The sequence below is a fragment of the Notolepis coatsorum genome (assembly GCF_963971535.1).
Source record: "Notolepis coatsorum genome assembly, chromosome: 2".
NCBI classification, from domain to species: Eukaryota; Metazoa; Chordata; class Actinopteri; order Aulopiformes; family Paralepididae; genus Notolepis; species Notolepis coatsorum.
This window is the reverse complement of record NC_140166.1, coordinates 148,995,410-149,010,316: the sequence shown is the minus strand read 5'-3', so window position 1 is coordinate 149,010,316 and position 14,907 is coordinate 148,995,410. Positions and strand designations below refer to the sequence as shown.

Sequence of the window (14,907 nt, the reverse complement as noted above, 5' to 3'; positions counted from 1 at the left end):
TAGCTCTCGGTCAAAAACACCTCTACTGGAGGTTTTAGCTAGGCTAGCTGATCCGTATCCACTTCCATTCATTTGCGCTAAGTTAGGCTAGCTTGCAGCCGGATAGCTTTCTACTGAATGCACAGAGAGGAGATTGGTATCTATCCTCTCATCTGACCCTGGAGAAGACGGTAAGCACATTTCCCATAATGTTCAGACTAGGGATGCACCGAAAATTCGGCCACCGAAGATTATCGGCCGAAAATGGTTAAAAAGGCTCTTTCGGCTTTCGGCCGAAAGGGTTTTAGCACCGAAAATATATCACAGAATGTCAAAGAACAGGTATACGTAACGTTCGTAACCGAAAGTGTTGTTGTGATGACGTAATCAAAACGCGCAACGTGTAACGTGAGCAGCTTGGCAGCTCTTCCTGCGTTCTGCAGCCTGTGATAACTAACTCCTCTTGGGAGTCGCGCTGTTTCTATGTAAACTCCGCGAGCAACGCATCCAATAAATGCGTCTTTAACACTTTGGATGCCCAACCTGAGTTTTCTCGGGTTTACCCCCCGCGGGTTGAATGCCCATAACGAGAATATTCGTTTTTTCTCTTTTTTTTTTAATTTTTATTAGCGATCTGAATTCATATTTCATCAACCGAGTCCACAGTTGGAAAATCAGCCACCCCAGGCGCTCAGATGTGAAAAAAGCGCCCCCTATCGTCTCCTAGATGGTAATTCACCCTTTTGGATTGGACTCAATGAAAATGAATGGGGAAAAAAGACCCGGACTCCACATTTTACTTCTCACTTCATGCTGGACCCTCAGAGCAGCGGGGATTATGTGTTTTTACAGTATACGCTGTGGATCAATAAAAGGATCGATTTTCGGAATGGCGATCAGGAATTGGAATAATCCATTTGAATACCATCTGATCTCAGGTAAGGAATCTATTTGACCAGTATTAGGATAATCAGACCCGTTTTCACTGAGCTTTCATATAAGCTTTTTCTTTTTTTTGTGATATGGCTGTTTGACTTTTAAGGTGCTCCCATAGTCGAGCGGACTGTACACGGACTGGACTCTGCGGAGGTCCACTGGACTCTTTGAGCTTTCATAGTCGAGTGGATCTCCGCTGACCAATTTCCTACATGTCTCGCGCCAGTTTACACCTCGCGCCAGTTTGTGTGACACCAAGTGGGTGCCGCGGACGTCCGCGCGTCAGAAAATAGGAGCTTCGCACTTGGACTCTGCGTTGGGTCCGCTTTGAGTACCCTTTGGGTCAGCTTTGAGCCCGCGCGAGCCTGCTCCGTGTACGGTCCGCTCGACTATGGGAGCACCTTAAGAGCGATCAGGAACTGAGAGAATCGATTTTCAGCGCGCGGCACTAGCGTGCACACGTACACATACTATCGATAATCTAGTGTCTATTTGAAAACGATTCATAAATAGGCAGACAAATGACAACGTTCTAGAATATTACAGTACGGGGCGATTATCATGGAATCCTCTTTTTTTTCTCGTGAAAAAAAAGGGTTTTCAAATAAAAAAAACAATCTGCTTCGACAATGTTGACTGGAAATAGGTCATTGATAATGCGACGGGCAGATTAGACACATAGCCATAATTTAAAACATAGATTAGGCGATATTAATGCTAACATTGAAGTGGATGTGGGCATTCAAGCACTAAATGTGCGCCCCCTGCTGGGCATTCAAAGTGTTAACATGCTTTATATCCTCGCCATTATTATATGCCCGTCGCGGTTAAAACATTTTGAACTAACGTTAGCGTTAAGATAGCTAACGCTTCCATTCCTCTTTGACCTGTCTCTCGTAAGCTACGTCATCCCCCGCTAAGAGTCATGGGAGATGTAATAAATACAACAGTCCTGTGTGTGTGTCTTTATGCAGATCGTTATGCAGTTTTAAAGCACCGTGGCGTTGTTCTGAATGCACTTTGTTGTAGTTATCCTACAGAGAAAAGAAAATGCACTTGACTTTAATGCACATTTTGTTGTATGCAAAGAGAAAATGTTTAAATTGTACAATCTTTCAGCAGTCAGTCTGGAATTAATGTATGCATTCAAAAGTGCTGAATAAATGTTTTATGGGCCCATAATAGTGATTATTAATATTATTTAAGTTAAGTTTTGCCATAATCATGTCTTTTGCCATAATCGGGTAGCTGAAAAAAAAATACATTATATATATATTTATAATATATTAATCATTTTTGGCCTTTCGGCATTCGTTTTTCGGCCAACTGTTTCCTATTTTCGGTATCGGTTTCGGCCAAGAATTTTCCATTCGGTGCATCCCTAGTTCAGACATTAATGGACAGACAATTACAGTAGAATAAAATAAAGGGTAAAATAAAATGGAATATAAACTAAATTAAAATAGAACAATAATATAATTATAAAATAAAATAGGCCTGGGCTGTACAATTGTGCACGATATGGTCGAGTATATACACTAATTTAAATGTATATAAGTGTGGTGGAATATTGAACAGGGCTGTGCAATTGAGCAGTAATGTGCAAAAAGTATGAAGTATGGACAAGTATGAAGAGTTTTTATTGTATATACAAATATATAGTCCAGTAAGGGTGTGTTAATGTAACACAGTGTGTTGGCGTGTTCCTTTAACATTGAATGGAACGAGAGCAAATTGAGCAATGACTGAACTGAAGTGAATGATGTGCTTTGAGATGAACCAGGTCTGACCAGGGCCCTCATTCATCAACGTGTCTTACGCACAGATATGTGCTTAACCTGTGCGTACGACCATTTCTAAGCAAAGAGTGGGATTCATCAATTTCAACTTGAACTTGACTTCGTGCTTATGTGTACGCACAGCTCTGAGCACACTTAGCTGACGCCCAGTGGTAGAACATCGTTACTACGGCATAAGCGCTCCTCAGTTCTGCATTAGTTTCAAGGCGGAAATAAGCTTCCGTGCATTAGTGTTCAACTTCTGTATGACCCGTAATTCATTATAGTTCATTATAAAATAGCGACAGTAGTGTAATTATAACGGGCTCACACGCGAACAAGAGGTTGGCCTGCTTGTTTGGCACGGGGGGGCAGACGCAAAACACCAACCTCCAAACGCGATTAAATATTGTTTCAAATAAAAAGCTAATTATTTTGTGTGTCATGTTTCCAAATAAGATTGGTCACGAAATGCTTTCTACTTCAATTTGTTGGTTAGAATAGATGACCTCCGTTGAAACTTCACTGAGACTAACAGTCTATTTGTGAGCTCCCGCTCAGATGTGATAATAATAATAATAACAATAATAATAATAGCTTCATTTTATATAGCGCCTTTCAAGAGACCCAAGGTCACTTTACATAGATAGGGGGGGGGGGAATAACAAAGTAACAGACATAGTGGACAGACACACAACATATAAATATGATGATGGAATTCATTCAAGATCCTCTCCACCCTCGGGTCTTTGCCACCGGCACGGTCCATCGTGATATTGGAGATGGATCGAGCAATAGACTGTTACTGTAGCTGTCAAAGCTCCATCACAAATGCAGTTATGTGAATAGAAAGGGATTCCACTAAGTCAATGTTGCGATGCGCATTTGCCTGATACATGTTGTTGCTGCATGCCGGGAGGAAGGCGATGCTGAATGTTTTCAATTAATTGAATAAAACAGATACTTTTTGCAAGGGTTTACTGACTGTCATACAAATAATTAACCAACTACATACTGTAACTTTTCAGTGCACGTTCTTATTTACATTGTGACAACAGCCTTGTGAGTTCCCGCAGTGACCCGCACACAGACATGATGGAATTCAAGTTCAAGTTTGTATTGATCACATATAGGCAGGCTACACATGGCGTATAGGCTACATCATTGGCAGTGAGATTCATTGTTCTTGTATATGCTCTCGTATTATTGTTTATATAGGCTACCCAATACTGACATCAAAATAGATTGTATGACTCTAGAAATCATATGCAGCAGGTAGAAAATTTACGGAAAATCCGTCGCGATTTGGAATAAAATTGAGGAGAACTTTAATCCCTGGGTATTAATCAAACAAAACGGAAAAAGGCAGTCATATTCCAGCACGGTCTTTATTAGTGTTTGCGCTGCCCAGGCAGCAATGGTTAATAGATATCATATCCGACATCACCGTACGTGTACACGTCTGTCAGCCTGTCTCATAACACGCTTCCCTCGGTTTAGTCCATTCTTCCACATTTCATGGGGGTGTCCATTACCGTATATGGTTAATCGGGGCGGTTTTGGTATGCAAATACGTGAAAGTGTGCACGAGCCTCGGTGCAGGGCCAAGGTGATATTTATCATGACAGGTGTGCGTAGAACCTGCGTACGCACGTGTGGTAAATCCCGTTTATTTTGTGCGTGCACTGATTCTAAATTCTGTGCTTACGTGTGGAAATAGAACATTTTCTACGCCACAATGATGAATGAGGGCCCAGGTGTTTTGTCTTGTTGTGCACATGTACTATTTTACACAGTGCTTTAAAGGGATGACTGTGATTTGTTTCATTACTTACCAGTGAGGATGCTGATTGGTGGAATCCTTGCTCAGCACTTTCTCTGTACTTCCTCATACGTACCAGCTCGTTGACTCGTGTCTCGCTGTGTTTCAGATCGTTCCGGTGGAAACCAGGTTCACTGGCAACGACCTGCTGAAATGTTTCTCTCAGCAAGAGTCTAGGTGAGTGTCAGAACACACACACAAACACACACACACACACACACGCACACACACACACACACACACTGTGTACACTCACTGTCTCACACACACACACACACACACACACTCTGTACACTCACTCACTCATTCATTCATTCACTCACTCATTCAATCAATCAATCAATCACTCTCTCTCTCTTTCACACACACACGCACACACACACACACACACACACACACACACATACACACACACACACACGCTGTGTACACTCACTGTCTCTCACACACACACACACACACACACACACACACACACACACACACACACACACACACACACACACTGTACACTCACTCACTCATTCTCTCTCTCACACACACACACACTGTACACTCACTCACTCACTCACTCATTCACTCACTCACTCACTCACTCATTCAATCAATTAATCAATCACTCTCTCACACACACACACACACACACACACACACACACACACACACACACACACACACACACACACACACACACACACACACACACACACACACACACACACACACACACACACACACACACACACACACACACACACACACACACACACACACACACACACACACACACACACACACACACACACACACACACACACACACACACACACACACACACACTGTGACACCCAGAAAGCCACCAGCACCATGGCAGATCCTCTAGATTCTAGAACATTACCTAGATTAAACACACACACACACACACAAACAATTGTGTACACTCTAAACACGAGTCATGAGCATGTGATCACCTCTAGACCTGAAACAATGGATTATTCTTTCACTGTTTGTTGCGGCGTGCCCAGGCAGCGTGTAGCTGTTTCGCAACAGTAAGTGACTTCCGGGGTAGGCCTGATTGGCCCCGACAGGCACGTGACGCGCAACTTTCTCTGCCGCGCGGCACTCTCCGCGGAGCCCTTACGGAATTACGTAACCGTCCAAAAACGCCATGACTCTCATTCGGCGCTATAGCTCACCTCGCAGAGCAGCGGTCCTGCGATCCTGCGGTCCGTTGTTGGTGAGTTCGAATCCCATCAAATCTTTTTTTTTTAACGTGATTTTTTTTTAACGTGTATTCTTTCGCCGGTTAAGGTTAGGCATGGTTAAGGTTAAGGTTAAGGTTAGGCATTGTTTCGGAGTTGGTTAAGGTTAGAACGGTTAAGTTTAGGCGCTGTTAAGGAGCTGGTTAAGGTTAGAGTTTGTGTTAGAGAATGGCAATATTCTTTCTATGGTTAAGGTTAGGCATGGTTAAGGTTAAGGTTAGGCATTGTTTCGGAGTTGGTTAAGGTTAGAACGGTTAAGTTTAGGCGCTGTTAAGGAGCTGGTTAAGGTTAGAGTTTGTGTTAGAGAATGGCAATAGACAGCCTATTTCCGCGCGACAGCTCTCAGCAGCCTCGTTGCGCGTCCTGAGTTTGCCGCGTCACGTGCCTGTCGGGGCCAATCAGGCCTACCCGGAAGTCACTTACTGTTGCGGAACCGGTACACGCGCCCAGGCAGGTCCTGCGTGTGTGTGTGTGTGTGTGTTGTCAGTGTTTTGGGTCTGGTTTCAAACTCATTGTCACGTCCAGTGTTTTCCAGCGGGGAACGCTCACTATTCTGGTCGCCATGCCAACAGCGCCAAAACAATAGTGATGCTGATCAGTGATGGAATTCTCCACTGCGGCACGAACCACACTATAGTGAGCTGCTTTCTCTGACCCATTGCTTCTCAACGTGGGGTCCTGGTGGAGATTCCAGGGGGTCACACACACACACAAGCACACACACGCAGACAAACTGACAGACTGTAGTCAAATGTAGTTTGATACCGATTGACGTCAATTGTACAAGGTCCTAAACGTCCTGCCTCATCATCTGCTGGTGACCGGAGGGGGGGGGTTTATAAGTCCGTGGCCGACGTTAAATCATTTATTTAGTATGGGCGATACATAGATCACAGCAGTTTATATGGATCATAATATTCAAACACGCTGAAACTTACCGCATCTTCCTCTGACCGTTGGGTGGTCAGTGTGGAGCAGAAAGTTCTCGATTATGGGATGTTGATATATGCGATCCATTTCCAGGTTGTATATATATGTCCAAATCATGTTGTTTATCGAGTTATTGGCAAGCTGTCCAGTGTGTCGAGCTAGAGTCCTGCTAACGATAGCGAGTGCCCGGACCGAATATGGATGAGCACCACTTCCGGCGCGTCACTTCCTGTTTGGGCGATCCGCCGATCGGCCACCAGATGGCGCTCTTGAACCGTTGGAGAGTTGAGAGGAGATCAACAGGAGATCCCAAGTCTCCGTGGGTAAAATATGATTGCCATCACAGATTTTTGAAATATTGATCTCAAAGACGCCTTACGGCGTCATTGGCAGATTACGCATGGCGGAGAATGACGTGGGAACACGTCATTGGCGAATAAAGGGTTAAGCTAGTGTTTCTTATGTTTTTATTATTATTTTTTTTATTATTACTCCAATGTTGTAAGTTATGTGTTCGGACCCCAGGAAGAATAGTCTTTCACCCATGGGTGTAGACTAATGGGGATCCATATAATAAACAAATGGGAAGAGCAATTGGTATTTCCAGGAAATGTGCTTCTTTTGTTGCCCGTCTCCTTTTATGTCAGATAGTGCAAAGTTTAGTTTTATGTCATCTTGATCTGCGATGTGGTCATCTGCTGCCAGTGGTGACCTCAGGAAGCTCCAGGTGGACCAGAACAGGGAAGCACGGTTGGTACTGGGCTGCTCACTAAGGTCTAATGTGAGCCATATGCATGCCCGCCTCTCTTGGCTTAACGTTGAAAATAGATTGTCTTTATATACTTGTGCTGTTCAAGTTGGTCATGAGCAGTAAAACTCCTGTTTTTATACATAATCAGATTGTTTTTAGTAATACTGTGCACGAGCATTACACTAGAGGTTCCAGTAGTGGGCAGCTTGAATTGCCAGGTCCTAAAACCAACGCCTTAAGGAGATCTTTTATTTTTATACCATTAACTCTTTGGAATAACCTGCCTCAAAACCTCTGCTGCATTTACAGTAGATTCACTTTTAAAAATAATCTTAAATTGTTTTTAACACTGTAAAGTAATTTTTTGTTTTTGTTTTACACTGTAATGTAATTTTAGCTATCTTAATTGTTACAGTAGTTTCATTATGCATTGTGTGTACTGACTTTTAATAATTTTGTTTTTGCAATAATAATTGTTTTTGTATGTTTTTGTGTGTGTGGACCCCAGGAAGACTAGCTGGTTGCTATGGCAACAGCTAATAAAAAAAATATCTAAATCAAATAAACAAATAAAGACACACATGCACACACAATAGCAATGATCCCCAAGCTGTCCTTTACTGTGATCATAAAGGCACGATGGTGAAGCAGGAGAAAACACTGAGGTTTTAGGATCAACTGTGTTTGAGTAACGATGTCCAGGTCACCGGCTGGACCTGCTGAACACACACACTGTGCCACCTAGAGACTCCCTCAAAACAAATAGTGTGTAATTAGTTGGCTTGCTGCTATTCTCAGAAGGCACTGCTAATGAGTAGTGCTCAAATGTTTTGTTTAACCCTTTCACTACCACACTAGAGAAGGTTAACCTTTCACTACCACACTACAGACGGTTAACCGGAAAGGGTTAACATTATGTAGTGTGGTAGTGAAATGGTTAACATGCTGTAGTGTGGTAGTGAAATGGTTAACCTGCTGTAGTGTGGTTGTGAAAGGGTTAACCCTTTTGTCATGTGGCAGTGAAGGGGTTAACCTTCTGTGTTGTCACAGTGAAAGGGTTAACCCTTTTGTAGTGTGGCAGTGAAAGGGTTAACGGGAAGAATGATGACATCCTACTGACATCATCGTGGACCGAGGTTGGAACGTTCACTTTTTTGAAATCGGGTGAATTCCAAACGTTCATTCAACCTCCTATACTGGGTTTATATGTCACAGCCTTGTTATGACAATGGTTATTCAATACACACATCTCGAAGATCATCCACTTACAGTAGCTGCTCTGATATCCTGAGTTAGTCTTCCTTTTAAATAAGAGTTGTGCAATGATTTATTGTGCAAGATCCTAGTAGTCCTCCTTCCTAAAACAAAGTGTGTCTTGAAGATAACATGGCGTGGTCATATGATTTCACTGCAATAATATTAATAATAATACACTTTATTTGTATAGAACCTTTCATACAGAAATTGCAGCTCGAAGTGCTTCACAACAGAAAAAAGACAGGCACAAAATGAGCACATAAAGTGCAGACATATAAAATCACAGTTTTTCACATCCCAATAGGCCACCTTGTTTATGGTTTGATTCAGTTTTAAAAATAGACTATAAAATAGTAGAATAGAATAGACAGTAAAATTATGCTGCACTGCAATAAAAAGTCAAATGGAATGGACCAATTGTGTTTCTTTAGTTATCTATTGATCACGGGACTCAAAACCTCTATTATGTTGCTTTAGGATTCTAAACCACAAATGTATTGCTTTAAACCATTTATTCAACTAAACATGTTTTGAAAAATGTCTCAAGACCAGTGATGATTTCCTTAAGGCATATTTTAGATTAGATTAGATTCAAATGTATTGTCATCATACAGCACAAGTACAGTACAACCAAAATAAGTTTGGCATCCAATCAGAGTGCACATGTAACAGTACTACTGAGTGTAGTGCTAATCAGATGTATACAGTTGTAGTATTAATATGTACAGTGATACAGGTATAAAGGTACTATGGTAGTAAGTCATACTGGCCAGCAGCGTAACTAGTAAGAGTATGTATGGGATATGTACGATATAGTATCTACATCTATTATGTAAAATGATTATGTGCAGGTATGTACAGACAGATATGGATATATATATATATATATATATACGGTAAGCATATATATATATATATATATATATAGGGAATATACAGCATTATTGTACATGCTATAATACAGAGATATGGTTTATATACAGGTGTACAACTGTAGTGTGAACAGACACAGTAGCTTGGCTTGTATCCAAGTTGGCCTTCCTCAGAATCTGTGTTTGTTCGCTGAGCGATTTGCTGGATTGTCCATCTGTTCTCAGAACTCTGTGTCTTAACAAGAGTCTGACGTTTATCTTTAACTGGAAAGATAATAGAATCGTGCAGAAATACATTTCCAGGGTTTATGGATATGGGAGCTTGTCTGCTGTCCAGGTACAGCCCGATCTCGGAATAAAGGTACATAGTGTTCGTTATGTTACAGTAAATATATTAGTAACATATAAGAAATTATATATATATATATTAGTAATATATTTACGTATTGTATAGAAAATTTAACATGTGTATGTATTACAAATAAGTACATTATATTACATATTTAAAAGAAATGTTAACTTTTTTACGTTTTCAGAAAACTTAAGTTCCCTGCTCGGGGATCAAGCCCTAACTTCTTAACCATAACCGTTAAGCGAATGTTAACTCATCCACTGCCACGCTGTTTTCCCATCTTTACTCCCTGGCACCAGCATTATTGACCATTTTCACGATGTTTGCGGACCCATCGTATATTCTATATTATAGCTATGGAGACAATTTGACAGGCACTATTTATACTCCAACAGGGAAAAAACTGTTTATTTCTACATACCTTCGTTTGTGAGCTATACCATGCAAGAAATTGCACCGTTTCACAATAATCCAGGCTGGTTTTCTAGATCGTGAGATAGTGTTTTGTGCGCATATGCGCAAATCTCGCAGCTGCTCGCCTGAAACCTATATTATTGCCAGGTCAAAGGTAAACACGACCATGTGTTTCATCGGGGGGGGTCGTTTTCCAACGCTGCGATCATTACAAAAGCATTTTTATGATGGGGTTCGGTAAAATAGACGTTACTTCTTCATAATATCCAATAGTTCGCTCTAGGCGATCGCCATTGTTGAACGTTAGTTGGCTGTAGTTTGCTCACCGCTGCTCGCTCCCTAGTGCTTTGGGTGCGGCCCCACACTAAACTGGCCCATGCAGTTAAAAAGGTAGGCAATACTACCACCTGTCGGGATTAGATCGTTATTGCAATTATAACATAGTCAGAGGTCCCAGGCACACTCACAAAGGCCTGCGCGAGTGTTTAGAATAATAATAATAAAAAAATATACGAAAAACGAGATATCTCGCTATTGGCGCTCAAGCGTTGGCTGTCAGAAACGAGATATCTTGTTTTTGCCGCTCAATGAGTTAAAACTAACCTTAACTCTTAGTGGTGAGAGCACTCACTGCAACACACTGCAATGACGGTTGCTTCAACTCCATAGCGTACCATTATGTGCCTTTTTGTGCCCTGTGGTCGACAAGTACTTTATTTGCGCTTTCGGATCAGACCGTGTTGCCAAGTGGGACTTCCTCAAAGGAAGCACTGTGCGCTGAATCATTTCCCAGACTCTATTCTCAGAGCGGTTAGTGATGACGTGGTCTTTGTGCGTCACACAGAAGAAGAAAGGTCCTTTCTATCCGCTCTAGTTCTATGAATAGAACACGCAGAGCTCAGCTGTCGTCCACCAGCAGATACGGCACATTATACAACAGTTAGCTCCAACCAAGTCGTTTGATTGGACAAGAGGCATTCCATGAGCACCTGATATTCAGTAGAACAGCACTGGGACTTTTAACTATATGTATCACTCCACCGCACAGGTGTTCTATCAAAACACTTGAACAAGACAATAACATCCTGACCAAATACCATAAAATAGTGCATTTCTATACCATCATTAAAAACAAGAATCCAATTATGACCTGACGGCTATCTGGCCACTTTACCCCAAATATATGAGCGAACCTGACCTTTAAACATTCCTCTAGATCCTGACAGTTTAATACTAAGTGGAAGGCTGTTCCACGTTGAGATCCCTGTGTAGAAAAATTTGTTCTGAGCCATAGACTTAACCCGCAGCACCTTACAGGAGCTCACACTGGCCCTGGTATTGTGTCCATGCTGCATATGGACCATATGGATCTGAGACTTCAGATAGCTTGGGGCTGAACCATTTACTATGTTGAACATGTGGTTCAGTTTCATCTGTTCAACAGGAGACTTCCATGCGACTTTGCCTAATCTCCTTGTTGTGCCAAAAAGGATCGACTCAGTCTTGCCTAGATGAATGGACAGCTTGTTATCTATGAGCCACTCGCTCACACTTTCTAGCTCAGAACTCGGGGCTCTCTCAATCTCCCTGACATCCCTACCTGGCACCAGAAGTGCTGAATCATCTGCATACAATAACAGTTTACATTTAACAGATGCTGGCATGTCATTGACATATATCAGAAATAATAGAGGACCTACAATTTATCCTTGAGGCACCCCACATACAATGTCCCAAGGTTCTGATCTGACGCCTTCCACCTCACATACTTGAGTTCTCCCTGTGAGGTAAGAAGTGAACCAACTGACGCAGTCTGACTAAAACCCATGCACTCTAGCTTTGACGACAATATAGTATGGTTCACGGTAGGGCTGGGCGATATATCGAGTATACTCGATGTATCGTGGCTTGTTCTACACGAGATGTAGTAAATTACTATATCGTGAACATCGAGTATATGTTGTCACGTCAGTTAGCCGCCGTGGCTGAGAGGAGACTTGCTTTAGCGCAGCGCTTTCCTCTCATTTCATTATAGACACAGACCAGCGTGGACCTTCAATGACAATTTTCATTTTATTAGACACAGACCAGCTCGGACCTTCAATGACATGCAATTGAATTGAATTGACGCAACCAACTGGCTAACGTTAGCCGCTAAGCTAACACTAAACTAACAAACGTTCTAACACCAGTTCCATTAGTGAGGAAAGGGGGGGGGTATATTGACGAGGCTTGACAACAAAGGTTCAAAGATAACTTCACATTTATTGGCAATTCGTTTCTTTATATCGCTTAGGCAGCTTCCTCCAGGTTCCAACTGTGTTGACAAAATGCCATCCTGGTGGCCTATTGCTTATTAACAGCGGAGCAGTGCTGCCGTTGCTTCCGCGTTTTCCCTGATTGGCTGCGACACGCCCCGCGGCAGGCGCGGCAACCGCGGAGCGTAGCGGCAGAGCTTGCGGCATTATGTAGCCCTAATCCGCCATGATTTTCATTCGAAGCTCAGCTCACCTGGCAGCGCAGCGGTCCTGCGGTCCGTTGGTGACTAGTTCGAATCCCATAAAAAAAATTGTTTACGTGTATTCTTTCGCCGGTTAAGGTTAGGCATGGTTAAGGTTAGGCATTGTTTCGGAGTTGGTTAAGGTTAGAACGGTTAAGTTTAGGCGCTGTTAAGGAGCTGGTTAAGGTTAGAGTTTGTCTTAGAGAATGGCAATATTCTTTCTATGGTTAAGGTTAAGGTTAGGCATGGTTAAGGTTAAGGTTAAGGTTAGGCATTGTTTTGGAGTTGGTTAAGGTTAGAACGGTTAAGTTTAGGCGCTGTTAAGGAGCTGGTTAAGGTTAGCGTTTGTCTTAGAGAATGGCAATAGACAGCCTATTTCCGCACTGCCGCTCTCTCGCGCTGCCGCGGTCACATGGTCACATTGTCACATTCTTGCACTGCTCCGCTGTTAAAAAGCAACACGCATCCTGGTGTGACATCATCAACTACGCCAACTTAGGACACTCATACTCAAACCTAATACATCACGCTCTCTCGCTCGCTCTCTCTCTACGTTCAATGATTTAATTGAATTGGCCAAACGTTACAATATAAATACTAACTGGATAGTTGATGATAAACATTTAATTTCATTATCTGAAATATTATAAAATCATTAAGTCTGCTTATAAGCCATTATCCCTTTGTGTGTGTGATAATTATTGTCTCACAGTAGTTTGTATATATAAAGTGTGTGTGTTTTTAGCTAAAGTGGATAGAAAACACAGTACTGTGCAAAAGTCTTAGGCACCCAAGAGTTTTTATATAAATTGTCTTACAGTAGATTATTTTATTTTTAATAAATAATAAATCAAGCATTTTTAAGTGCTTTAGAGGAAATGTCAAAAAAAGAAATTTGATTTGATTTGAAATAAATAACTATAAACAAAATCAAAACATAACTCAAACAAAATAAATAACTAAACAAAAGCAAAACATAACTCAATTTGTTCGAAAAGGAGTAGGAAGAAGTATACACTTATTTAATCCTACCCCTTTTCCACTACTCAAATGAGTGTACTAATTTGAAACATTTCAAAACAAATATATATATGCAAAACAAAAAAAACAAAAACTAACACCTGTGAATATCAAGTCCCTTCCTCATCCCTGTACCTCGTGAACATCATTTCCTTATAAATCAGTTTGAATGGTCTCATTTTGGACATTGCTTTAGCACCACATTCAGACTCTTCCACAGTTTCACTCCACATATTGAGATGCAGTGTCTTCTCATGGTAGTGCGTACACTAAGAACTTTTAAATTGAGTTCTCTCCTCAGATTATAACCCCCCTCCCTATCAAAGAACAGTTCTTGAATGTTTCCTGGAAGTACATGACCTTTTGCTTTATACATAATTGTGCCGTTTTTAATTCCACAAGATCATTTAACTTGAATGTTTTTGACTTTAAAAATAATATGTTTGTGTGATCACGATAACCTGCAATGAGAACTATCCTTATGGCCCTTTTTTGGAGTATACAAAGTGGTTGTAGTGTAGAATTATAAGTGTTTCCCCAGACTTCAGCACAGTAATTTAAATATGGTAAAACTAGTGAACAGTAGAGAATGTAGAGTGATTTTTTATCCAGAATGTGCTTTAGTTTACTCATGACTGAAATGCTTCTTGACAGTTTGTATTGGACATGTTTTATGTGAGGTTTCCAGCAGATTTTATGGTCTATTATTACACCTAGGAATTTATTTTCATAAACTCTTTCAATAATCACATCATTTATTTTAACTTGTACTTGAGTATTTAATCTATGTAGAAATATTGCGATATATATTGTGTATCATGTTATAGCCAAAAAATATCGCGACATCCTTTAGAGGCCATATCGCCCAGCCCTAGTTCACGGTATCAAAAGCTTTCTGGAGGTCGAGCAAGATCATTCCAACATAGTGAAGGAAATCGATGATTGGCATTTGGTTTATAACCTATATAGAGATGAGTTTTAAGAGGATAATATCATCATCATCATCATCATCATCATCACCATCATTATCCTGT

General features: G+C 41.3%; 1 protein-coding gene across 1 annotated transcript in view; it reads left to right on the top strand.

Annotated features, from left to right (window-relative positions):
- The window catches only part of swt1 (SWT1 RNA endoribonuclease homolog), a gene marked incomplete at both ends in the record, with an annotated part of 109,094 nt that overhangs the window by 58,748 nt on the left and 35,439 nt on the right, over positions 1-14,907 (top strand). Inside the window, one exon of the mRNA XM_084308342.1 lies at positions 4,625-4,692. Within this exon, the coding sequence (XP_084164468.1) occupies positions 4,625-4,692 (68 nt within the window). The remainder of the gene's footprint in view (positions 1-4,624; positions 4,693-14,907) is intronic.